The following is a 25526-nucleotide window of genomic DNA, read 5'->3' on the forward strand; positions in this document are numbered from 1 at the left end:
TTGTTTACGGGCTAAGGGAAAATGAATAGTCCAAGATGGTGCCCGGGGCAACTTTTTGCCAGGGGCTGGCATTCACTGCAGAATAAAATACTGGAGAAGGAATGGGTTCAGGAATTCAAAAGAGATCTATAGGGCTGCCATTGGGCAGGAAAGATTTTGTTGAGGGCCTTCACTCCCTCTACTTCCTAGGGGCTTTGTAATTATCTTAAGCTCTTTGTGTCAGTTTCCTCAAAATGTGAAAAGCTGGAATACTCATTCCTACATCATACAGGATGGTTGTGAGGATGAGGTGAGAGAAGATACGTGACAGTGTCTGGGGCATGGAAGGCATTGATCAAATATTCTTCTTCTTCACCTTCTTTCTTCCTGTCAACTCTGGGTCTGTGATTCTACAGATACCCTCGAGTACATCAGCATCTGTAGGGATGGGCTGAGAGACAAAGGGTAAAATGCAGAGGCTGGATGAGGTAACATCTGGTATATTGGTAGATCAATCTGAAATTAGAGTTCAGATGAAGAGTGGTATCCAAAAAGAGCAAGTGGAAAAATGTCCCAAAGAAATTATGCTGCTTTCACAGTTCTGACTGGTAACCACTCTGCTTTCCAGAATTTGGTGTATTTAGAAATGAATGAAGTACTCTTAGCCACAGACCAGGTTTCATAATGTGTACTCACACCTCAGATTTCCAAACGGTGTCCTCCTCTTCTAGGTTCCTGCATAATTCGAGACCAGTTTTCCAGCTTTCTACGTTGTACAGCTCTGTGGCTCTAAGAACTAGCGTGCGCCTCCATAGCCAGGAATGAGGCCTGCTTCTTCTTGATCTTCTGTCTTCTGGAGGAAAATTGGTTTGCAGTAGGGTAGTGGCCAAGATGAGAACACTGCAGACAACTAACCTTAGAGAAAATCTGGCCAAAGAGGAGAGGTCAGACCCTTAATATTCTGGAGACTCTCTCTCTCTCTGTGTGTCTCTCTCTCTGCCTCTCCCTCTGTCTCTGTCTGTCTGTCTGTCTCTCCAGTATTTAATTCCAAATGGTTCATATTAGAAAGTATCCATGCTCATAATCCACTCAGGTTTATTTTTGTTAAATCTAATTGTTACAAATAGCACCTTATGTTTGCACAAATATTCTTTGAGATTATACAGGGATGGGTTAATCTGCTTAATTTATATTCTGTGGCAGGCTCACCAAACAGCTGCCTCTGGAGCCACCTGCTGACACAGTTTAGGATCCCGAGCATTTAATGTGAGTAAGGAAAGAGTCATCCGGGCTAATATGAGAAAGGCACAATCTACACCCTGCTCTCTTGATCCCCTTGACTTACTGTAACACCAGAAGCAAATCCATACAGACATTTCTTTCCCCTCGCAACCCACACACCCAACCCTCCCACCCACCTTCAAAAAAGATGTTGCAATTTCCTTGGTATCTGTTTCAATCAGGAAATCCTCTGTAGTGGGAGTCTGTGGTTCGTGGGCTTCTGATATCTCTGGCGCTCTGTGCCAGCTCCTCCTCCTTCCCTAAAGCTGAGTCTCTCCTCCATTAGACTCCACCTCGGAGGTGCTGAGTCACAGGTACTTGAAGCAGTGATTGTTTCAGTAGAAAATCTCTGCACATATTCCCAGGCCAAATAATGCCAGGAGAAGTGGGAAGGGGAATGACAAAGAAAAGGAGCCAAAGATCTGCTGAAAGCACCAGAAAGCCCACCACTAAAAGTAATGAGGATAATCCTCAGGATGGAGAAGATGGTACCCAAGTTACTTTGGCTTAGAGTAGTTCAATTTCTTAGTAAAGAGTCACAGATCTTGTATGTGAGGCAAAGAATTTAATGATTAGGACATCACACTGCTACTCACCACATGGCTGTGTGCCATCTGCCAATCAGTGATTCCATCATTTAAACCACCTTCTCTTTTAAAATGCAAATATCCCTGCAAAGGCTAAAACCTGACAGTGGACAATTTAGTGTGAGCTGTTCTGATCATACAATCAGATCAGCGCTGTATTACTCGACAAAATACCGTATACTCAGTGGTTATGGTTCTGGAGGTTGAAAGTCTGAGATCAGGGTGCCAGCGTGGTCCGGTTCTGGTGAGAGCTTTCTTCTTGGCCTGCAGGTGGCTGCCTTCTGACTGTGTCCTCACATGGTGTGGAGAGAGAGGGAGTGGGGTGGGGAGAGAGAGAGATATCAATCTTTGGTGTCTTATAAGGGCATTAATCCCATGAAGGTCCCATTCTCATGACCTCATCTAAACCTAGTTACTTCCTGAAGGCCCCATGGCCAAATACTATCACATTGGGGGTTATGGCTTCAACATACGAATGAAGCTGCGGGCACAATTCACTCCATAGCAAGTACCAAGTTTATCTCTTGGGCACAGGATTATTCCTGGGCTTTGGAAAAGAAGAGAGAGGATTTTTTTTCCCCTGCTGGTGGTGGCGGTGGTGATGGTGATAGTGGTGGAGAATCAGCAGTGGTGGGACACTTCTCACCATCTTAGGCAAGCAGGAGGATGCAGGGAAAGAGGGTGGGATTTGTAGGCAGGAAGGTTCCTGTTGTATAACAAAGAATTTGGCTGGTCTTTGTCCCCAGGTCCTGCGAGGGAGCCTTTAAATACCTGGAATTTCCCAAGTGATAGGAGTGTCCCCTTGGACCACACCTGGGTTTATGCTAATGAGGAAACTCCTGGTAGGACCCTAGAGAGCTTATGCAAATGAGATGGTTCAGGGTGGGGGTTGGCACACTGAGGAAGACCAACTATGTGATCAGAGCATTAGGGCTTTTAACCACATGATATCAGTACAACCTCAGAGAGGGGAAGGGGGCTGAAGATTGAGTTTAACCACATGAGCACTAATTTAATCCATCGTGCCTACATAACGAGATGCCAATAAAACATCTGGACACTGAAGCTCAGACAAGCTTCCTTGGTTAACAATACTCTGTGTATTTTTACACACTGATGTGTCAGGAGAGTGATGTGTCCTGACTCCACAGGGAGAGAACACAGAAGCTCCATGTCTGGGGCCCTCCCAGAACCTCACCTTATGCATCTCTGCTTTTGGTAGGTTCTGATTTGTGTCCTTTTCCTATAATAAAACTGTAATAGCAAGTATAGCTCTTTCCTGAGTTCTGTAAGTCATTCTAGTGAATTATTGAAGCTGAGGGGATAGTGGGAAGCCTAAACTTAGTCAGAAGTGCTGGTGACCCCCTAATTTGGGACTGGTGTCTTGAAATAAAGGCAGTTTTGTGGATGACTAAGCCCTTTACCTGTGAAGTTTGGCCTGACTTGTAATTAAATTCTGTGTATTACAAGTGTCAGTGTTGCAACTCACCAAGCAAACAATGGCCAATTACACTTGTAATTTTGCTGAAGGTCTCAATGGGGCAGTTGTTTCACTGGAAATGAGCCTGGGTTCAACTTAAAGGTGCCATTGATCACACCTGGCCATAAACATCAAACTCCCCTAAGAGAGCCTCCTTCCCCAGTCTGCCTCTCAGGTTAGTCATTTTCCCTTTCCCTTTCCTCTCCAACTCTGTACCACACCCAATGGGAGAGAAAAAATTTGATGAGAAGAAAAAAGGGAAGATATGGGCAAAGCCCTAACCCCTCTCCCCTACCCCATGCCTCCACTACTTTCACCCTCCACTGCTAGGTTACAATGTGTTGGCGACTGTGGTGTTAGTGGATTCCCTATCAAACAACAAGAGATCACAAATGTTCACAAGGATGTGAAGAAAAGGGGACCTTTTTACTTTGTTGACGGGAATGAAAACTCGTGGAAAACAGTATGGAGGTTCCTCAAGAAATTAAAAATAGAACTACCATTTGATCCAGCACCTCCACTTCTGGGTATATATCCAAAGTCAATGAAATCACTATCTTGAAGACATATCAGTACTTCCATGTTCATGGAAGACAGTTTTAACTGTTATTCTCATTGGTTCTGGTGCCTGGGAACAGCCACGGTTGAAGAAAGGCAGAAGCTCACTTGACTAGTCCCCTGTATCAGCCAGCCAGGGGTCAGGGCAATCTATTCAAACGCCTGTTCAAGTTGACCCTCTCAGGAAGTCAAGATCAGGTAACACTAAATATTTGTTGAATAAATGAGTGAAAGAACAGAGGAAATAAGAGAAATGAGAGGAGAAATAAAAGAACTGGATAAGGTTTTCAAGCTTCAAAATAGGATATGCCCTCAATGCCTTCCAGATCTTGTATCCTAAGGAGTTAATTTAACCATTCAATATTCCCTGCCTCCTACTATGTGCTATGTGCTTGGAATATAAGAATGAGACAGGATTCCTGTGCTCAGAGAGCTCACCTGTTCACCTGGGTAAAGATATCTACACAGCCTGCTGCATCGTAAGACAATATGGTAAGCAAATTCATTCATTTATTCATTCTTGAATCCATTTCAAGATGTTTACTGGATGCCATCCTCAAGAAGCTTGTAGATATAGAAGAAAAGCCATTCTTTTCTGCTCTCCACATTCCTGCAGCCCCATAAAATAAGAACTTCCATTTTTTTGGAAATAGCATAAAGTATCTTCTGCTCTTTATACCCCTGCCTCAATTCTTACCCCTTACTCATCTATGGGGTCAGGAAAAGCAACTTATTTGAGAGGTGAGATAGGGCAGAAAAGACTGAACATGTGTGTGTGGTTCAACCCACCATGGGCTAAGATTTTCCTGTTCATTTTTCACTTGCTCTCTGCTTCTTGTGCATATGATCAGTAACATTTCTGGGCAGGGCTTTTCTGCCCTGCAACTGGGAGAGTAAGCCCATCTAATGCATGGGAAGACATAGAAAACCTTGGACCCAAGGCCAAAGTCTTGGGTCCAAGAAAGTACATGATAAAGAGGTCTTGGGAATCCCCAAATTTTACTGGCAGGAAACAGGCTATGAAAACTACTCAGCCACAAACATGGGCTACTGTTGAAGGGAACCAGAATATGACACCCCAAAATATGCCTCTGACATAAAAATTGTTTTAAGCTGATGCAGTTAAGAAAGAGCAAAGGTAAAACATGCTCTCTCTACCCTCCTCCTTTTCTGCTGAAAGGCAGGATATAAATTCTCCTTCACTGCAGATGACTCTAGACTCTTATCAGTACCAGAGGAATCTACAAACAAACCTCACTCCATTAGGTTCCTCCCATATATTTACTTTTTCACAGTTCGCTGCCCTTCGAAGCCTAAACTGCTTTCCTTTGTCTTATCATTTCTCTACTGATTTATTGTGCTTTGTTGAAGATGCTATGTAAGCCAGAGATCTACGCCATCTCTTTGAGTTACTCTTTCCCTGAGTCTCTCCCATGTATATATGAAATGTACATATTAATAAACTTCTATTTATTTTGTTAATCTGTTTGCTTTTTTGTTTTGTTTCATTTTTGTTTTTGTTGCAGAGGGCCCAGCTGAGAACTTAGAAGGGGAGAAGAAAAATGTGTTTTTCCCCTCTCCTACACTGGCAACAAGATAACATCTAAATTTTAGGACCTTTCTGTTCAGTCTTATTTCTGGCCACCATGCTCTTCCTACTGAATGCCAAACTGTTTGTGGTTCTCAGAACACAGCTTGTTCTTTCACAGCTCTGTGCCTTACTCTCCCCCACAATGTCACTGCTCCTGGCATCCCTACCCTCATCACTCTCCCCAGCTCCCATCTGTCTGTGCAGAAAACGTCCACTCCTCATTTCAGCTCAAGTTTCATCTCCCAAGTTCAGCCTCCTCTGACTCTGTGCCTTTCAGTCCCAGCTGACATAATACTTTCAGAAATCTTGAGGCTTTTGTTATGTCAACATATATCTCGCTCACACTATTAGACAAAAGCAACACCCACAAATCATGAAATAACCTGCTTCCACCCTGGCCTCTTTGGTGGTTGCTGCGGGCAAGGCCCTAGAGACTCTTTGAGAGGAGCTCTTCAATACAAACCCTTAAGATCCTTAAAAGGTCTTTTGTAATTTGCTGACCCTTATTTAGACTATATTTTTTTCCCTAGGAGCACCTGATATTTGAACATTTCCCAGAAGCTATTTCTTAATTTTAACATGTTCTCCATCTGGAGAGGCTGAGATGAGAAAAGAAATTTTTTTCAAATGCAGCAGGTTCTAACTCCTATATATTCAAGGGCTGGTACTTTTAACTTATCTCTCTTCTCTCACATTTTATCATAGGCAGCAAGAAGAGGCCATGTGGCACTTTTAATATTTTATCTTGAAATCTCTTTAGCTAGAACAAGGGTCAGAAAAATACCACTGATGGGTAGGCTGTCCATTTCTTTGTAACTAAAGTATTATTGGAACACACTGGTGTCTATTTGCCAATTTTGTAGACTCGTGCCTTCGTGCAATTATGGCAGAGTCGAGTAGCTCCTCGAACATGAAATAATTACTATCTGGCCCTTTACAAAATGAGTTTGCTGACTCCTGACCAAGATTGTTTAGTCCACTAGGTATATTTCTTATTTTCGATGTTGGCACAGATGACAGTGTTGCCAAATTTCTTCCACTACATAACAAGGACCTCTTTCCTCCATCTTCCACGTCTCCTCATTTTCCTTTAAACCCTCACTGACAATCTCCTCAAGATCCTTAGTCTTCCACTAACTGCTCAAGGACCTTCCCTTTCTGCTTGCCACCTGTCTCCGTAGGCAATATCACATGTTTTAGGTTTTTGTTAAAAGTAGTACCATTCTTCAATGTACTAAATGTATTCTGATTGTCCATAGCTGCACAACAATTCATTCCAAAACCTAGGAGCTTTGAGTAAAAATAATCATTTTATGATTTCCTCTCATAGTTCTGGAGGAAGACTGGACTCTGCTGGTTGTTCTCACTTGGGGTCTCACGTGGTTGCAGTATGATGTTGGTTGGAGCTGAAGTCATTTAAAGTCTTTCTCACTCAAGCCAGAATAGCTTCACGTGGCTTCTCCAAGTGCCCTGGGCTGCCTTGCAGCATGGTGGCTGGGTTCTAAGAGCAGGCATCACAAGAGAATAAGAATAAGTCACATTCCGTCACTTCCCTCAGACTCCACAGTTTGAGACAGTTGTACAGGATTACTCAGTTCAAGGAGAGGAGACACAGAAGCCATCACTGGATATAAGGAGTGTCAACATCACCTTGCAAAAATAACATGTAGTTTGGGATACACTGTGGTGACCATCTTGGGAAAACACAGTGCTACACACCCTGCTGCTCGTCTACAAGAAATGTCATATTTCTCTACTTTTCCAAATCGTGGTTTGCCTTGGTGCACCCCACTGACAAGGGTTGGTGGAAAGTTCAAATTCACTCCCGTTCTTGTCTTCCCTTGGAGTTAAACTAGAGCTCTGAGTCTTTGTACAAACCAGAAATTTTGAGTAAAGTCTTTTTCTGTCCAGTGGTTGGTGTTGACAGATTGCCACGGCCAGAGTATTCAATTAGAAGGCAAGCGGCTCTGTTCATCCAGCACCTAACTCGGACTGTGGTGCTGGCCGCAGCCACCTTACATGTATCACCCAGCCATCCTCCCATTGGGAATTCTGTCTCCAAGCTAGCCAAAGGTCTCTGCCACTCCATGGAACTTCTATAAACTTTGTCCACGTGTCCCCAATCTTAAATCCATCTCTGTAGCTTCCTTACTAGTAGCTTTCATTCTTAGTTAGTTTCCATTGCAGAGAACAGAATCTCCTTGATTTGACATAAGGAGAAGATTTGCTATAACCATTAAATGGCTTTTGGAATCCTTGGGAGGGCTGAAGAAACAGATTGGGGGCTGAGTTTTCAGGAATGCCTCTCAAAACTGCTGCTTCGGGACTTCCCTGGCGGTCCAGTGGTTAAGACTCCCCCTTCCAATGCAGGGGGTGCAGGTTCGATACCCGGTCGGGGAGCTAAGATCCCACATGCCTTGCTGCCAAAAAAACAAAACATAAAACAGAAGCAATATTGTAACAAATCCAAAAAAGACTTGGAAAATGGTCCATATCAAACAAAAACAAAAACCCTGCTGCTTCAGCTACTGCCATTACTTCAGATAAGTCTGGTAAAGCTAAAATGTAATTGTAGCTTTCTGACTATATTAGTTTGCTTGGGCTGCCATAAAAAAAATACCATAGGGGCTTCCCTGGTGGCACAGTGGTTGAGAGTCTGCCTGCCGATGCAGGGGACGTGGGTTCGTGCCCCAGTCCGGGAAGATCCCACATGCCGCGGAGCGGCTGGGCCCGTGAGCCATGGCCGCTGAGCCTGTGCATCCGGAGCCTGTGCTCCGCAACGGGAGAGGCCACAACAGTGAAAGGCCTGCGTACTGCAAAAAAAAAAAAAGGAAAACTGAAGGACTGTTTTGGTGTGGAGGTGGGAGAGTCAAGGGTTTTGTTGATAGTGTAAGGCAGGGGTCCCCAACCCCCAGGCCACAGATGGGTTCTGGTCAGTGGCCTTTTAGGAACTGGGCGGCACAGCAGGAGGTGAGAGGCAGGCGGACAAGCAAGCTTCCTCGGCTGCTCCCCATCGCTGCCATTATCGCCTGAACCATCCCTCCCCCCAACCCCGTGGACAAATTGTCTTCCACGAAACCAGTCCCTGGTGCCCAAAGGGTTGGGGACCACTGGTGTAAGGATCCCATGAAGGTGGGAAGTAAAGTGACTGGTAGTAGAGGGCTCATTTTCAGTGCCAAGCACCAAGGCTCTGTTGTAATAGGAAGGAAGGAAGAGATGGTTGCGGTGCGTACTTAGTAGATTTGCATGTTTGATGTGCGGGAGATGACGGCTTCTGTTTTCTCTGTAATGAAAGAGGAGAGTTTAACTGCTTCTCTAAGTGTTATTCATAACGTTGCCTCCTAAACTAATTGTTTTATATGTGGATGGATGCCTTAGCTCTCCCACTGTTTCACAGGTAGCTAAATATACCTCCTAGTTCATAGCAGTGGGAACACACACAGAAGGCGCTTAAAATACTCGCTTCATTTTAATTCTAATGATGATGAGAAATCTAATGATGGCAAAGAAAAGTATAAGCTCCAGTTGGGCCCCTATGATAAGGCGCCTGATAAGCGTGAGGGATGAGAATCAGAGTTGGCAAAAGACAAAGGCCACAAGGAAGAGAAATCCACCAGGACGCTCCTTCTTGTCCGGTAACCTAAGGGTTAAGACCAACGAGAACGAGCCATCACTGTTTCCTAGAGAGGCCCCAGCGAGCCCGCTGGGGGAGATGGGGGTACTTCCTGTTTCTGTCTTCCGGGTTTGAGAGGTTAGGAACGTGGCTTGGTGGGGTCAGAAGCAGAGGGGACGCTTAATTCCGGGACGGCTGGGCTTGCTGGGGGTGCGGGGCGCCTTGTGTGTAACCCCCAGCACAGTGAGTTCCTTCTCGGGTGGAAGGGAGCCGAGGGCTGCGGGCCAGAGGAATGAAGCTGCGCCGCCCAGGAGAGGGATGTCAGTCCCGGAGAGGGATGCGGTTGCTGTGAGGGGCGAAGGCCCAGCCAGCATCTCTCGTTGCACGGGCAACCGCGCCAGCCTCGCCTGCGGGGTCCCTTGAAGGACCGTGTCGACTGGAGATGATCTGCTCCCCTGGAGCTCACCCCGTAGTGCACCCCCGCCTGTGCTCCCTGCCAGCGCTTCTTAAAGCTAAGCTTCAGGCAGTGCATTTTCTTTGGAAGTCTTTTTAATCCAAAGCACCGCCCCATCGTAATCACCTCTTTGCTCTAGGAGAGTGAAAACAGCCTTTCTCTGTTGAGTGACATTTTTTTTAAATTATTTTAATTTTTTTTGGGCTGTGTTGAGTCTTCATTGCTGAGGGCGGGCTTTCTCTAGTTGCGGCCAGTGGGGGCTACTCTTAATTGCAGCGTGCGGGCTTCTCATTGCGTTGGCTTCTCTTGTTTGCAGAGCACGGGCTCTGGGCGCGTGGGCTTCAGGAGTTGCAGCACGCGGGCTCAGTAGTTGTGGCTCGCAGGTTCAGTAGTTGTGGCTCGCAGGCTCAGTTGCTCTGCAGCATGTGGGATCTTCACGGACCAGGGCTAGAACGCGTGTCCCCTGCGTTGGCAGGCGGATTCGTAACCACTGAGCCACCAGGGAAGTCCCTGGAATGACATATTAAGGACAGCCTCTTAATACCATTTATGCCCTTGAGTTTGCTACCCTTTTGCTGAGAAGAACCTGAGGGCTCTTCTGTTACCAAAATTAATAGTTTCTTAGCAGGGAAAATGGTAGCATGGGTATCTGTTACCCAGACTCTTGCTTCTTTTGTAAAGACTTTGATAGAAATACGTAATTCAGACGGCAAGACATATTACTCCATTTGAACAACTTTCCTTTTTTTTTTTTTTTTTTTGCATTCAGGTATATGTTTTTTTCCCCCACTTAAACACTGGGCATATTTGTAATTTAGACAAGTTTCTTTTAGACTGAGGGTGCTTAGAGAATGTCAGCTTCCTTTGGCATAAGGTCTAGGGATGTGAATTGGCTTTCTAAAAACACAGTCAATATAGGAATTCCCTGGTGGTCCAGTGGTTAGGGCTTGGCGATTTCACTGCTGGGGCCAGGTGTGGGGAGTGGTGGTGGAAGTCAATATATTCCAAAATAAAGGTCCTGATCATTTGCAGGTTGGGGTTATGCCCAGCTCTGCTTTCTGCTCTAGTTGTTTACTGTATCAGATAAGAATGTTGAAGTCAGTGTCCAAACAGGTTTGGGACTGAATCCTGCTCTACTACTTTCTGGTTGTGTGTCCTTGGGAAAGTTTCGTAATGTCTATTTTGTTCACCTACAGCATGCTGGTATCTGTTTATACACTTCAGAGGGCTGTTGTAAGAATTAAATGAGACACGTGTAAGGTATTTAGTTCACTGCATGCCACATAATAGGCAGTAATAGGGTGAAAATTATAAGTACACCATCTTTTGTTTTCCATATGTGTGCCTTCTTTTAAGCTCCCATTTTTCCTGAATTGTGCTATTCTTTATATCCTGAAATGCCAAGTCCATGTGTAACTGCCTTCCAGTGAAAGGTCACATTTCCAGTCCCATAAAGTAGCTCAGGGATTGTAGTTGGGTCCAGAAGATAAAGTTTAGGCTGAAAAGGATATTGTGATTATGATAGAGAGGAAGAGGCAAGGAAGAGTTTCCTCGTTGGCCTCCCTTTTATGTTTAGAGATTATTGGCTATAGTTATTCTAGCCCTACCTTGTCTTAATTTCTTGTTACTAGTTAAGTAAATCCTAACTTTCTTTTGAAATTGACTTCAAAGGTTTCATCCTTCTGTCAAGGACCCACTTATTCTTTGTAAACGAAACAGGGTGCTTTCTCTTTAGCTGCTTCTTATACCTGCATATTGATTCCTTAATGTCTTATTATTGGTGCCTTTTCCAAAAAACTACTTCATTTTTTCAATTAAAAGTGTTTCTAAATTCCAAGTGGACAGTGAGTATTGGTATTCATTCTGTTTTTGAAGCTTGATCCTCAGACTTTAATGTGAAGGTTTAATTTTTAAATTATTTCCCTAGGAAAGGTAAATCAGGTAAACTCGTAATTCTAAATACCTGCATCTGAGATAAGATTTTCTAAAAGGATTTCTAAGGCCCATGTTTCTTATTTTTAGTATGGTCCACAGAACATTCTATGCTTACAGTTGTTACGTTGCAGTAGTTGGAGAGGAAGGAAGAAGGAGAAATGTTAACAAATGCCTTCAAGCATAACCTGTTTCCTTCCACAGGATTTCTGATCCCTAACCTGACTGTGACCATTGTGATGGAACAAGAGCAAAAACTGTTGGTCTCAGATTCTAATGGCTTCACAGAGAGGGAGAGTTTGAAAAGCACTTTTACAGGTGAGGGATCAAGAAGATCTGAATCCTTTGGAAATTCGTTATACAATGTGCTGTAGAATGTGTAGAAAGATCAGGGCATTAGAATGAGACAGACTTTAATTTGACTCCCTACTCTGTCACTTCCAAGCTATGAAAACTCCTACAGCCTCAGTTTTCTCATCCTTAAGAAAAGTGAATAATAATATCTGTCTCACGTATTTTTTAGGATTAATGATACACTATATGTAAAGTTACTGTTCTTGCTAAGTAGTGGGTATCATTGTTATTTCTATGTTTGCTTAGGTTTAAAAAGAAATTTTTTAAATTAATTTATTTTTGGCTGCATTGGGTCTTCGTTGTTGCGCACGGGCTTTCTCTAGTTGCGGCGAGTGGGGGCTACTTTTCATTGCATTGCCTGGGCTTCTCATTGTGGTGGCTTCTCTTGTTGCAGAGCACGGGCCCTAGTCATGCAGGCTTAAGTAGTTGTGGTGCACGGGCTTAGTTGCTCCATGGCGTGTGGAATCTTCCCAGACCAGGGCTCGAACCTGTGTCCCCTGCATTGGCAGGCGGATTCTTAACCACTGCACCACCAGGGAAGCCCCTGTTAACATGCTCAGATTTTAACTAAGGTCTTATCTAGTTTTCACCTCAGATAGTGTTCTATTCATCTTCTCCCTTACTTTTTTCTATTAAGTCTTTATTTTTAGCTTGATATCCCTTGTGGCAATCGGTGAGAACTATTCAGATACCTCATTAGTGTTGTTGTAAGTACAAAACGTTCGTCTACTTGATGAACACATAGAGTAAAAGAATTAAAACTAGCTATAAAAACTTTTTTTTCATATAAAATAGTTTACGAGGTTTGAGTTTGTTATTCCCTCTCTTTCACCATGATTCAGAATTTCTTTCCTGTGGCAGAGACTAGCGAATGTGTTTAGACTATTTGTTTATTCTTGCAGGAGATGAAAGTAAGAATAATTTGGAAACTGTTCAACACAGTAACTCTAAGGCAGATAAAGAGAGAGCCTCAAAATGGTCTAAAAGTGATGGCCCACAAAATTGTAAGCATGAGGACACAAAAAAAATGCCATTGACATGGTCCCAGGGACGTGAAACTGAGTGTGATGATTCCTGTGAGAATGATGGCAACTTGGAGAATCAGGGAAATTCTACAGGAAAAGAGGAGGAAAAACCCAATCACTGGGAATGGGACCCAGGACAACATACCAGGGCTGCCATCCAGCAGACTTCATCCTTTGGGGACAAACCTTACAAATGTTCTGAATGTTGGAAAAGCTTCAATAATAGTTCTCATCTTCGAACTCACCAGAGGACCCACTCAGGAGAAAAACCTTATAAATGTTCTGAGTGTGGGAAATGCTTCAGTAACAGCTCTCACCTGATTCAGCATCTGAGAACACACACAGGCGAGAAGCCCTACCAGTGTGGTGAATGTGGGAAAAGCTTCAGCAACACCTCCCATCTTATTATCCATGAAAGAACTCACACGGGAGAGAAACCCTATAAATGTCCTGAGTGTGGGAAGAGTTTCAGTAGCAGCTCTCACCTTATTCAGCATCACAGATCACATACAGGTGAAAAACCATACGAATGTCCGGTTTGTGGGAAATGCTTCAGCCACAGTTATGTCCTAGTAGAACATCAGAGGACCCACACTGGAGAAAAACCTTATAAGTGCCCCGACTGTGGGAAGAGTTTTAGTCAGAGTTCTAGTCTGATTCGCCACCAGCGGACACACACAGGTGAGAAGCCCTACAAATGTCCTGAGTGTGGAAAAAGCTTTGGTTGCAATTCTACTCTAATAAAGCATCAGAGAATACATACAGGAGAAAAACCCTATCAGTGTACAGAATGTGGGAAGAATTTCAGTCGAAGTTCAAACCTTATTACACACCGGAAGATGCACACAGGTGAGAAATCCTGTGAAACGTCTGAATATAAAGAAAGTTTGAGTCAGAACTGCAGTGTGATAGACGAATGCAGAATCCAGCCAGGAGAGAAACCATATAAATGTTGTGAATGTGGAAAGAGTTTTGGCCTTAGCTCCCACCTCATAAGACATCAGAGAACACATACAGGAGAAAAACCTTACAGATGTTCTGAGTGTTGGAAAACTTTTAGTCAGAGTTCCACCCTGGTGATTCACCAAAGGACGCACACAGGAGAGAAACCTTATAAATGTCCTGACTGTGGTGAGTGCTTCAGTCAAAGCTTTAACCTTATCAGGCATCGGAGGACCCACATAGGAGAAAAACCTTACAAATGTACTGACTGTGAGAAATGCTTCAGCAGAAGTGCCTACCTCATTCAGCATCAGAAAATTCATATAGAAAAGTCTTCTGTGTCTCCTGAAGTTGAAGATTTTCCTCATGAATGGACTTGGAAAAACTGTTCTGGGGAAATGGCTCTTATCTCTTCATTTTCAGTCCCAAATTCATCTCCCTCCTGAGTCCCAAAGTCTGTTTTGGTTTTTTTCCCCTTTCTTTTCTTATCGGAGCATTACAATTAAGGTGTTCTCTGATCACAGGGTTATAAAATTTCTTTGGTTTGTTTGCCAAAACATTTGGGAAAAGTCAACCTCTCACCTTAGAGGTTGGGAAGACCCAGGTCATCGGGTCATCGGATCTGCCCAGTGAGAGATACTGCCAATGATGGAGAGAAAGAAGAATATTTTTTATTTAAGGTAAGATAGGAATATCTTCAAAGAAAAACATGGAGAGAAATCCTGGGAGTCTGAAGATGAGATTGTCATTGAATTTCCTTATTTCCTGTTGCCTGATTGGGTAGCAGCAAATCATTTCTGTCCTCGGGGATTTACCCAGAGAAAGGTTCATTTTGAACAAATAATGTGATTTCCTGGCTATTTTGTTGGGTCTTAAGGAAGAAAAGACTAATTTTTTTTTTCTAATGTGTTTTTATTTGCTGAAAATTAACTTTTACAGTATCTGGAACTGCACTGCCTGGTACAATAGCCACTAGCCACGTAATGGATATTTAAGTTTAAATTAAAATGAAATGAAATTTAAAATTGACTTCCGTAGTCACATAAACCACTTGCTGAGTGCTCAGTAGCCACACATGACTGGTGGATGCTGTATTAAATATCACAAATAGTTCTTTCAAGATCATCATTCTTGACAGATCTAGTTCCTATAAGACTGTAAGAAATGTGCTCTGGGGTTTCTGCTCTCCAAGAGGAATTTCAATATAGACTAGAAATGGTATAGAGTTGTTTTTATTTTTTTAATTTTGGCCACACTGTGTGGCTTGTGGGATCTTAATTCCCTGACCAGGGATTGAACCTGCGTCCTCGGCAGTGGAAGTGTGGAATCCTAACCACTGGACTTCCAGGGAATTCCCTGGGATAGAGGTTTGAAGGTACTCAGTCCAAAAATTGGCTATTCTGATGATTGTATGTTTCATATTCAGCCATCTCAGTCATCTAGTGACATGATCCCATTGTCTCGGCCAAAGCCAGATTAGGATGTAGGATTCTTGAATTCTATTTTAAGGTTTCCTGTCAAATGGTCCTTTCCCCTCAGTTTTACTATTCTATAAGTCCTCATCAGGTCAGAAACTGGGTTCTTTTTCTAATAATTAACTCACTGAGTCTGAGCCAGTGTCCAGGGACAGTTTGTCATTGGAGCCCCAAATTCCTTAGTTCCAGCCTTGACAATTTTCTTTTGCCCTTTGGCTTATGTGGTGTGTGGATCTGGTAACTGAGACATAATCCTCCCTGCTCGTCTGTCCAATGGGAATGGTGCTTTGTAAAGTATTAAGATATTCCCTATGCCCCCACCTCCAGTTCTTCCTGCAGTGCAAAAGGTGGATGTACAGGATGGTCAGGACTTGCCTAGGATTTCATCTTTTTTTTGGAGTCAAAAATATATTTTATGAAGAATAGGTAGAGATGCATATTAGGAATGTGGAGCCAGAAGGGGCCAATTACAGCTGCTGCAAAGGGCTATAGATCACTGGTGGGTAGCTGAATTGCATGGGGATTATTTCTTTTGTGATTGTGGTGCCCCTGATACTGGTGAGGCAATTGTGTCTTTCTATATTGTGATAGGATTTAAAAATGAAGCAAAAGCTAACAATTATAAGTATTCAAGAAGTCTTTGGGGGTGATTTTCTGCTTTCAGAAAGGGGGGAGAATGTTACTGGGCATCATTGGCTTTAATGTGACCCTTACCTAAGCATACTTTTATCTATGTATGTTACATAGTATTATGCAAATTGTCTTAAACTCTAATATCTGAGGATAAGTGTTCATAGTAGTTTTTACCACAGACAACTGAGTTTGATTAATGTTTGATAAGAGTTTGATTAACGATCAGTTGCAAGGCAGTAGCTGATGAGGTGGTGCTCAATCATCGATCCCAGTATGTATGGCAAGTAACCACTCTGAACCCGTTTCCTCATCTGTAAAGCAGAGATAATGTCTAGCTTGTGGGGTTTCGCTAAGGGTTAAATAAATGTCTGTAAAGCAGCTAGCCCAGTGCTTAAAATATAATGGGTCTAAATAAATGGTAATTGTTTATTATTAATGGAAACAAATTGAAAAATATCCTCCACACATTTCAGAAGCAGCAGTACAGCCCCAAGCTTTCCTACTTGGGGATTCTTTGTGACAAACCTCAGGAACTCTGAGGAAGAAGGTAGTATAAAAACACAAGACTGTATTGTGTTTTAAGTTTGCAGACTGTTGAAAACACTTTTATTTGATTCAGCTAATTGAATTTTCTTGTTCATGAAACAAAGGATTCAGTTTAAGTCAGGAAAGAACAAAACAGCAAGTTCAATTTCAGTTAATTTGCATCTGAAAGAGATTAACAATTGGTACAATTTATGTCTTATCACCATCCCTACACTATGTTTTATGACTGCCCACAATTATATAAAACCCACTCCACAAACCTCAAATGTCTGTAGGAGCATAGACATTCACATTTTAGATGGGTTAAGATGGGCTTTATTAGTAAAACAATTTGTCAAGCATCATTGTCTCTTTGGATTAAAAATTAGGAAAGCAGAAGAGAGATTTGTCACTTACAATGGAGAATTTAACATAGTCAAATTTAATCCTATTTGATGCCTTTGCCTCACTTTCATTCATCAGCAAATACGTTCTTTGTTTAGCTCCCGAAGAAGTAAATATTCTGTATTCTCTATTTTTCTTGCCAGCACAAAGGATTCAACACCTGATTAAATAAAGCATTCTTTTTTACAAGTGATGTGTTTCATAGTTTCTTTTTAATTAAAAAGAAGACTCCTTCCTGTATTCATTTTTTCGTACTCACAGTGAGGGTTTGTGTATTTTTTCCCTACAGTGGAGTGGGGAAATTCATGTTAATGCATATATTCACAAATGGAGCAGGGAACTCACTCCCCAGCTGCTTTATAGCCTACAAGGAGGTATGCAAACGTATGTCTCTATTAAGTACCTGAGATAAAAGTTTACTTCCATCATTCTAAGCCATTGAAGTTTGATCTACCAAATGGTCTTCTCCTTGGTGCTGTAGAAGTTTCCTTATTGATGGTGAGAGGTAGTAGAGTATGGTATGTGACAATTGCTCCTTATACATTAGTCCCACATATTCACCTTTGCCCATCTCTCAGTTTCTGGTAATCATTGTAGTGATAAGACTCATTGCTTTTTATTCTGTATTTGAGTTTGTGTAATTCCTTTCAAGCAGCATAATCATTCATTCAGCGAAAATTTACCTGATGCCTAATATGTGTCTAGCAGAGGTCAAATGACAGTAGGAGGGACAGATGTAAGGATAGATTAATAGTAGGAAAATGTGCAGCTTTTCAGATGACTCCTTTCTCCTTGCCAACTCCTAAACTATGTTTATTATGCTGAACCCTCCATCTTCAGATTTAATAATTTGATAATCTGAGGAACTAGAGATAACTGTAGATTAAAGTGGGTTAGGTCTGCTCCGAAAATGCAAGCTTGGTGAAGTTTGACACAATACTTTGCACATAGTGGTGCTCAATAGTTACTGAGTGGGTGTCACGTGCTTATATGTTTTATGGTAACGTCCAAGAGTATGTCCTTCCAGGATGGGTGTTTCTACTAGACTGTCAACTCCTTGAATCAGAGAATGGACTTCATTTTTTGCAATCCCAGAGCCTGACAAAAAGCCTGGCATGTGAAGTGTGTGTTGGTTTTGGTTGAAGGATATTCACCAATGGATAAAGTCTACTGGATTAGGCTGTATAGTCTCAGTGTCCCCCTGGGCTCTATAACACCATTGCTTGCCCAGTCCACAGAGGCTGGGGCTGACTTGGAAATGAAAGTGACTGTCCTAGGAAGCTGGGCCTATCCTCACACTAACGCTAGAGGACCCTAAAATGTCCCAATTGTTCAGAATCCTATGGAAGTAAGACCCTGGGCTTTTGGTTCAGACTGTCTAGGAGGGGTTTAAAACTTGTTTCAAATTCATGTTTCAGTCACTTACTAGCTTTGTACTGTGTACTCACCTTGTAAGAGTTGGTAAGCAGTGAATGAGGTGAGATACCTGACATAGAATAGGTGCTAAGGAAATGTTTTTCTTCCCTGTTCACCTTCATTTGCTTATAATTTTGCCAAGTGTAGGCTCTAGGCATGGAAATGTTCAATCGTTTTTCGGATTGATTGTTTCTATGTTTCTAAAATAAAGATATTAAGAACATTTAGTTCATGGCTTTGTTGTGAGGGTCAGTGAGATAATATATATAATATGCCTAGCATTGCTGATACCTAGTAATCACTCAATATTAGCTATTGTTACCATCATAGAGTGGCTCGAGACCACAATGGGTCTTTGGATTATCTTTGAAGTTAACCTCAGAGACAATCAAGTCAAGGCTAAGGATGGTCCAAATGCTTGCTTGTAAAGATAACAGATGGAAACAAAATCTTGGTAATCATGACATAGTGGGCACGTAGTCACTTACAAGCAGAGGTAGCTTATGGGTGCTAAGATAGCTAGCTTGCTGATCTAACATTGCTTAATTGGTAAAATCAGTAGATATTCTAGGATCTGACACAGTGAGGGAGGAAGTGGAAGCTTTGGTTGAAAAGGGATCATGATTAATTTTGACCCATGCTAAGTCATATGGATAGATGGTCAGATTAAAGAAAATATTGACTAGACTGACAAACACAGGTGAGAAAAATTTCCCCTTAAAAATAGCTTACTTTCTGATCATTAAATTGTACTTCTTTGTATATTTTACAATTAGCAAGTATTAGTGTAGGAAATACATAAAAATATGAAGACCAAAATACAAATGACCCATAATCAATTTCTCCAGAGTTCTGGAATGTTCTGGAATCTCCCAGTAACCTCTTTTCTGAGCATGTATCTGAATAAATATTTTTACAAAATGGATAATATGGACTATGTATATAGCATTGTCTTCATTTTTTCCTAATCATATAATTTTCCAACTAATTGTTTTAAATTAGTTATGAGGTTTTTAATGGCTTGATAATATTACACTGAATGATGTACCATAACAATTTAAGTGTTCTGACGTATGTTTATATTGTTTCCTGTAATTTGCTATTAAAAATAACACTTTTTTGAATAGGTTTTTTTTGGCTGTTTTTGTTTTGGTATTGTGGTTGTGATTGTTTGGTTTTGCTTTTTTGCTTTTTGTTGGTGTACAAATCTTACTGTCCATCTCCTTTCTTAGAGTGAATTCCTAGAAGTAAGATTATTGAGTCAAAGGGCATAAAAGTTTTTAAAGGTATATTACTTCATTGCTTTTCAGAAATGTGTATCAATTTAAATTGCCCCAATGAAATAATTTTGTTAAACATCTTATGGAGCTAATGGGGGAGATAAACATGTAATTCAAGACAAATACATCTAATTGATGAAAACCTTTTTTTAAGGCAGCTTCTTTGGATATGGATAATCTTTTTCCTTTTTTTTTTTTTTTTTTCCTCATCCCTCTTACCCTGTCTTGGGTTAGGATCAGCTGAGACTCACTTTGGGTTGAAACACTTTAAGAACTGCTTGGCGATATGAAACTGGAAATCAATTACAAGAAGAAAACTGGAAAAATAAAAACACCTCACAAACACATGGAGACTAGAAACATGCTACTAAACAATCAGTGGGTCAACAAAGAAATCAAAGAGACAGATGAAAATGGAAACACAACTTTCTGAAATCTATGGGACACAGCAAAGGCAGTTCTAAGGGAGAACTTCATAAAGATACAGGTCTACCTCAATAAACAAGAAAAATATCAATCTAAATTAACATTAAAGGAACTAGAAGAAGAGTAAGCAAAGCCTAAAGTTAGTAGAAGGAAGGAAATAATAAAGATCAGAGTGGAAATAGATGAAATAGAGACTAATAAAACAATAGAAAAGATCAATGAAACTAAGAGTCGGTTCTTTGAAAAGAAACAAACTTGACATGTCTTTAGCAAGGCTCATCAAGAAAAAGAGAGAGAGCCTAAATAAATAAAATCAGAAATGAACGAGGAGAAATTACAACCAATGCCACAGAAATACAAAGGATCATAACAGAATTCCTTGAACAATTATTTGCCAACAAATTAGACAACAAAGAAGAAATGGATAAATCTCTGGAAATATATAATCTTCCAAGACTGACTCATGAGGAAATAGAAAATCTTAATAGACCAATTACTAGTAATGAAATTGAATCAGTAATATAAAAACTTCCAACAAGCAAAAGTCCAGGTCCAGATGGCTTCAAAGGTGAATTCTACCAAACATTTAAAGAAGAGCTATTACCTATCCTTCTCAAATTATTACAGAAAATTGAAGAGGAAGGAATATTTCCAAACTCATAGTACAAGGCCAGCATTACCCTGATACCAAAACCAAAGACATAACAAAAAAAGAAAATTACAGGGTAATATCCCTGATGAACATAGATGCAAAAATCCTCAACAAAGGGACTTCCCTGGTGGTGCAGTGGTTAAGAACCCACCTTCCAATGCAAGGGATGTGGGTTTGATCACTGGTCAGGGAACTAGATCCCACATGCATGCCGCAACTAAGAGCTTGCAAGCCACAACTAAGGAGCCCACTGGCCTCAATTAAGGAGCACATGTGCCACAATGAATGAGCCAGTGAGCCTCAACTAAGGAGACCGCCTGCTGCAACTAAGAAATAAATAAAATAATTTTTAAAAATCCTCTACAAAATATTAGCAAACCAAATTCAACAATACTTTAAAAAGATCATACACCACGATCAAGTGGGATTCATTACAGTGATGTAAAAGTGGTTTAACATCCACAAGTCAGTCAACATGATACATCACATTAAGAAAACAAAGGATAAAAATCATGTGATCACCTCAATAGATGCAGAAAAAGCATCTGAAAAAATTTAACATCCATTTATGATAAAAACAAAGTGGATATGGAGGGAACATACCTCAACATAATAAAGGCCATATGTGACAGACCCACAGCTAACATCATACTCAACAGTGAAAAGCTGAAAGCTTTAAGAGCAGGAATGCGACAAGAATGCCCATGCTCATCACTTTTTATTAAACATAATGTTACAAGTCCTGGCCACAGCAAATAGTCAAGAAAAAAAAAAAAAAAAGACATCCAGATTGGAAAGGAAAAAGTAAAACTGTCACTATTTGCAGAAGACATAATACTATATACAGAAAACCCCAAAGACCCCACCAAAAAAACTATTAGAACTAGTAAATGAATTCTGTAAAGTTGCAGGATACAGTATTAATATACTGAAATCTATTGCATTTCTATGCACTAATAACAAACGATCAGAAAGAGAAATTAAGAAAATCCCATTTATAATTGCATCGAAAAGAATAAAATACCTAGGAATAAATTTAACCAAGGAGGTGAAAGACCTATGCTCTCAAAATTATAATGAGGAAAGAAAGGTAACACAAATAAATGGAAAGATATACCATGCTCATGTATTGGAAGAATCAATATCAATAAAATGTCCATACTACCCAAAGCAATCTACAAATTCAATGCAATCCCTATCAAAATACCAATGGCATTTTTCACAGTAGTAGAACAAATAATCCTAAAATTTCTGTGGAACCACAAAAGACCCCAAATAGCCAAGCAATCTTGAGAAAGAAGAGCAAAGTTGGAGGTATCATGCTCCCAGACCTGAAACTGTACCACAAATTTATAGTAATCAAAACAGGATGGTACTGGCACTAGAACGGGCACATAGATCAATGAAACAGAATAGAGAGCCCAGAAATTAACCCACACTCATATGGTCAATTAATCTATGACAAAGGAAGCAAGAATATACAATGGGGAAAAGACAGTCTCTTTGATAAATAGTGTTAGGAAAACAAGACAGCTACATGCGAAAGAATGAAATTGGACCTCTTTGTTACACCATACACACACACAAAAAAACAAATGGATTAAAGACTTAAAGGTACAAACTGAACCCATGAAACTCCATGAAGAAAACATAGTAATCTCTTTGACCTTGGTCTTAGCAATATATTTTTTAAAAATATGCCTCCTTAGGCAAGGGCAACAAAGTAAAAATTTAAAAATGGGACTACAGCAAACTAAAAAGCTTTAGCACAGAAAAGGAAACCACCAACAAAACAAAAAGGCAAACTCCTGAATGGGAGAAGATATTTGCAAATGATATATTTGATAAGGGGTTGATATCCAAAGTATACAAAGAACTCATACATCTCAACATCAAAAAAACAACAGCCCAATTAAAAAAAAGGGGCACAGGACCTGAATAGACATTTTTTCTGAAGAAGACATACAGATAGCCAGCAGGCACATGAAAAGATGTTCAGTATCACTAATCATTAGGGTAATGCAAATCAAAACCACAATGAGATATGTCCTCACACCTGTTAGAATGGCTATTATCAAAAAGACAAGAAACAAATGTTGGTGAGGATGTGGAGAAAAAGGAACACTTGTGCACTGTTGGTGGGAGTGTAAATTGGTGCAGCCACTGTGGAAAATAGTGTGGAAGTTCCTCAATAAACTAAAAATAGAACTACCATGTAACCAGCAATTCAACTTCTGGGTATTTATCCCAAGAAAATGAAAAGATTTTCATCAGGGGCTTGGATTTGCCTGAACAGAACTGCTTGAACCTTTATTGAAGCCATTTTGGTTTGCATAAGCAACCAGTCAAAGAGTTTGCCCAGAAGCTGGGCAAATCTGTGCAGAAGATCAAGAGTTTCACCAAGTCCTTGGATTTGCTGCAAATGACAAGATTTCATTCTTTTTTTTATGGCTGAGTAATATTCCACTGCATATATACCACATCTTTATCCATTCACCTACCAATGGACCCTTAGGTTGCTTCCATATCTTGGCTATTGTAAATAGTGCTGCAGTGAACATAGGGGTACATATATCTTTTCAAATTAGTATTTTCATTTTTCTGGATGGATCTGGAGGGTATTATGCTAAGTGAAATACAGGCATACTTCATTTTATTGTGCTTCACAGATAATTGCATTTTTTACTAATTGAATATTTGTGGCAACCCTTCATCAAGCAAATCTATCATCACCATTATTTCAACAGCATTTTCACCCTTCATGTCACTGTGTCACATTTTGGTAATTCTCACAATATTTCAAACTTTTTCACTATTAATATATTTGTTTTGGTCATCTGTGATCTTTGATGTTACTGTTGCAGAAAGACTAAATGATGGAATGAAAAGACCAAATGTGCTTTTTGTTTGTTTTAAAGGTTAACTGAATATTTACCTTAAAGGAGAAAAAAAATGCATTCTAGTCAAACATTCCTAGATTCCTAAGCCAGATTTCCTGGGCTTGGGTTCAGGCTCTGGTATGTATTAGCTGTGTTACCAGTTCTCTGTACCTCAGTTTCCTTGTTTGTAAAATGGGGCTAAAAATAGTATCTGCCTGATAGTGTGGTTGTGAGGACAAAATTAGCTAATGTACGAAAAAAAGTTTTAGAATGCTGCGCATACTATAAAAGTGTCAGCTCTTGTTATGATTACGAAAGTATTATTACTTTCTGCCAGTAATTGGGTGATTTTGTGTCATATTTCGTTGCCTTCGCTTCAGGCTTGAGTGACAGATTTTTGCTTTGGAATAAGTGCAGCCAGGCCAACATTCAAACATACTTAAGTGATGGTTATATAGCATTTAATTCAGTTCAGAAAGTATAGGCATTTAGGACGTGCCTTATGCTAGGTATCACAAATGCTCTTCTTGCCCCCAGTTTGGAAGTGTATCTTTGACCGTACACACATGAAGAAAGTGACTTTCAAAGGATTAAAAAGTTATCTACTTAGGGAATTCCTTGGTGGTCCAGTGGTTAGGACTCTGCACTTCCACTCCAGTGGCATGGGTTGGATCCCTGTTCAGGGAACTAAGATCCTGTGTGCCGTGGACAAAAAAAAAAAAAAAAAAAAAAAGTTACCTACTTAATATGAAAAAAATCCTCTTATGATAATCTCTAGTACAGGGTAATCAAGTAACAATCATCCTGGTGATAGTTGTATTCTCTTCTACAAGAGTCAGCTGACCAAGTCGTCTGTCGTTTTAGCAGTATAGGAACTCACAGATACCAACAAGCAGTTTATTGAAGAATTATCTTCAGGAAAACGATTTCCCACACGTTAAATTGATTTTCTTTTCTTGAGTTGTTTTTAATTTGATGTGTATTTCAAGCAGCTGAATTTGTTGATACCAGTGAGGAATGTCAAGGAAAAAATCAAAGTCTTGGTTTTATAATGGAGAAAAGTTAAAGAAGTTATTGATTGAGAGTATTGGGGAGCTTCCCTGGTGGCGCAGTGGTTGAGAGTCCGCCTGCCGATGCTAGGGGTCACAGGTTCGTGCCCCGGTCCGGGAAGATCCCACATGCTGCGGAGCGGCTAGGCCCGTGAGCTATGGCCGCTGGGCCTGCGCGTCCGGAGCCTGTGCTCCGCAACGGGAGAGGCCATAACAGTGAGAGGCCCGCGTATCGCAAAAAAAAAAGTATTGGGGAAACACAAGATTGGATACCAGAAGTTTAACTTTTGGTTTCATCACTTATAAACTGATTCGGCCAAGCCACTTAACCTCTTTGTTTCATATTTGTTATTTTTTAAATCACAGTGGTTTTGAGTGTCTAATGATGCCTGTGAAAGTGTTTTGACACATAATTATTTCATTAGCAGATAAAACATAATATTTGGGGTAAGAAATGATAAGTACTACACTTACATAAATCAGTAAACTGCAAGGAACTTTAAATTTCATGAAGACCTTGCCTTCTCCCTTCAGAGGCTGACTGATTTTACTTGTGCAAGGTCACAAAGCTGGTTAGTGGCAGCCAGAATATAGGTCTCCTGATACTAGTCACCTGGCCTTCCTACTACACCACTGTCATTCATCATTCATTCATTCATTTTTATGGACGATAAATTAAACGCAAAATATTGTGCCAGGTGCTGTGGGTGATTCTGATTTATCAGACAGATCCTCCTTCTCTCAAGGAACGTAGGAGCTAGTGGGGTAATAACCGTAAGTGTATAGTCAGAGATTGGGATGATAAGGTATGGATAAACGCTTATGTGACCTGGTGAGGATCAATGGAGACTTGGTAGAAGGGATGACAATTCAGCCATGCTCCAAATGGCAGAAAGGATTTGTACATAAGTCTTAGGGTTTAAAATAGGCAGTCCGGGGTTACAATAAGGTGAGCAAAGGCCTCAGTAAATTCTAGGAAGTTTCATTTTT

The 25526-nt window shown here is 40.8% G+C and overlaps 1 protein-coding gene across 1 annotated transcript; it reads left to right on the forward strand.

The window, feature by feature from the left end:
• Positions 1 to 11714: 11714 nt before the first annotated feature.
• ZNF572 (zinc finger protein 572) lies at positions 11715 to 14242 on the forward strand. The gene is made up of 2 exons (XM_065895245.1): positions 11715 to 11793; positions 12732 to 14242. The coding sequence occupies exons 1-2, from the start codon at positions 11715 to 11717 to the stop codon at positions 14240 to 14242; spliced, it is 1590 nt and encodes a 529-aa protein (XP_065751317.1).
• Positions 14243 to 25526: the final 11284 nt, after the last annotated feature.

Source organism: Phocoena phocoena, chromosome 17 (assembly GCF_963924675.1).
Source record: "Phocoena phocoena chromosome 17, mPhoPho1.1, whole genome shotgun sequence".
Classification (NCBI taxonomy): domain Eukaryota; kingdom Metazoa; phylum Chordata; class Mammalia; order Artiodactyla; family Phocoenidae; genus Phocoena; species Phocoena phocoena.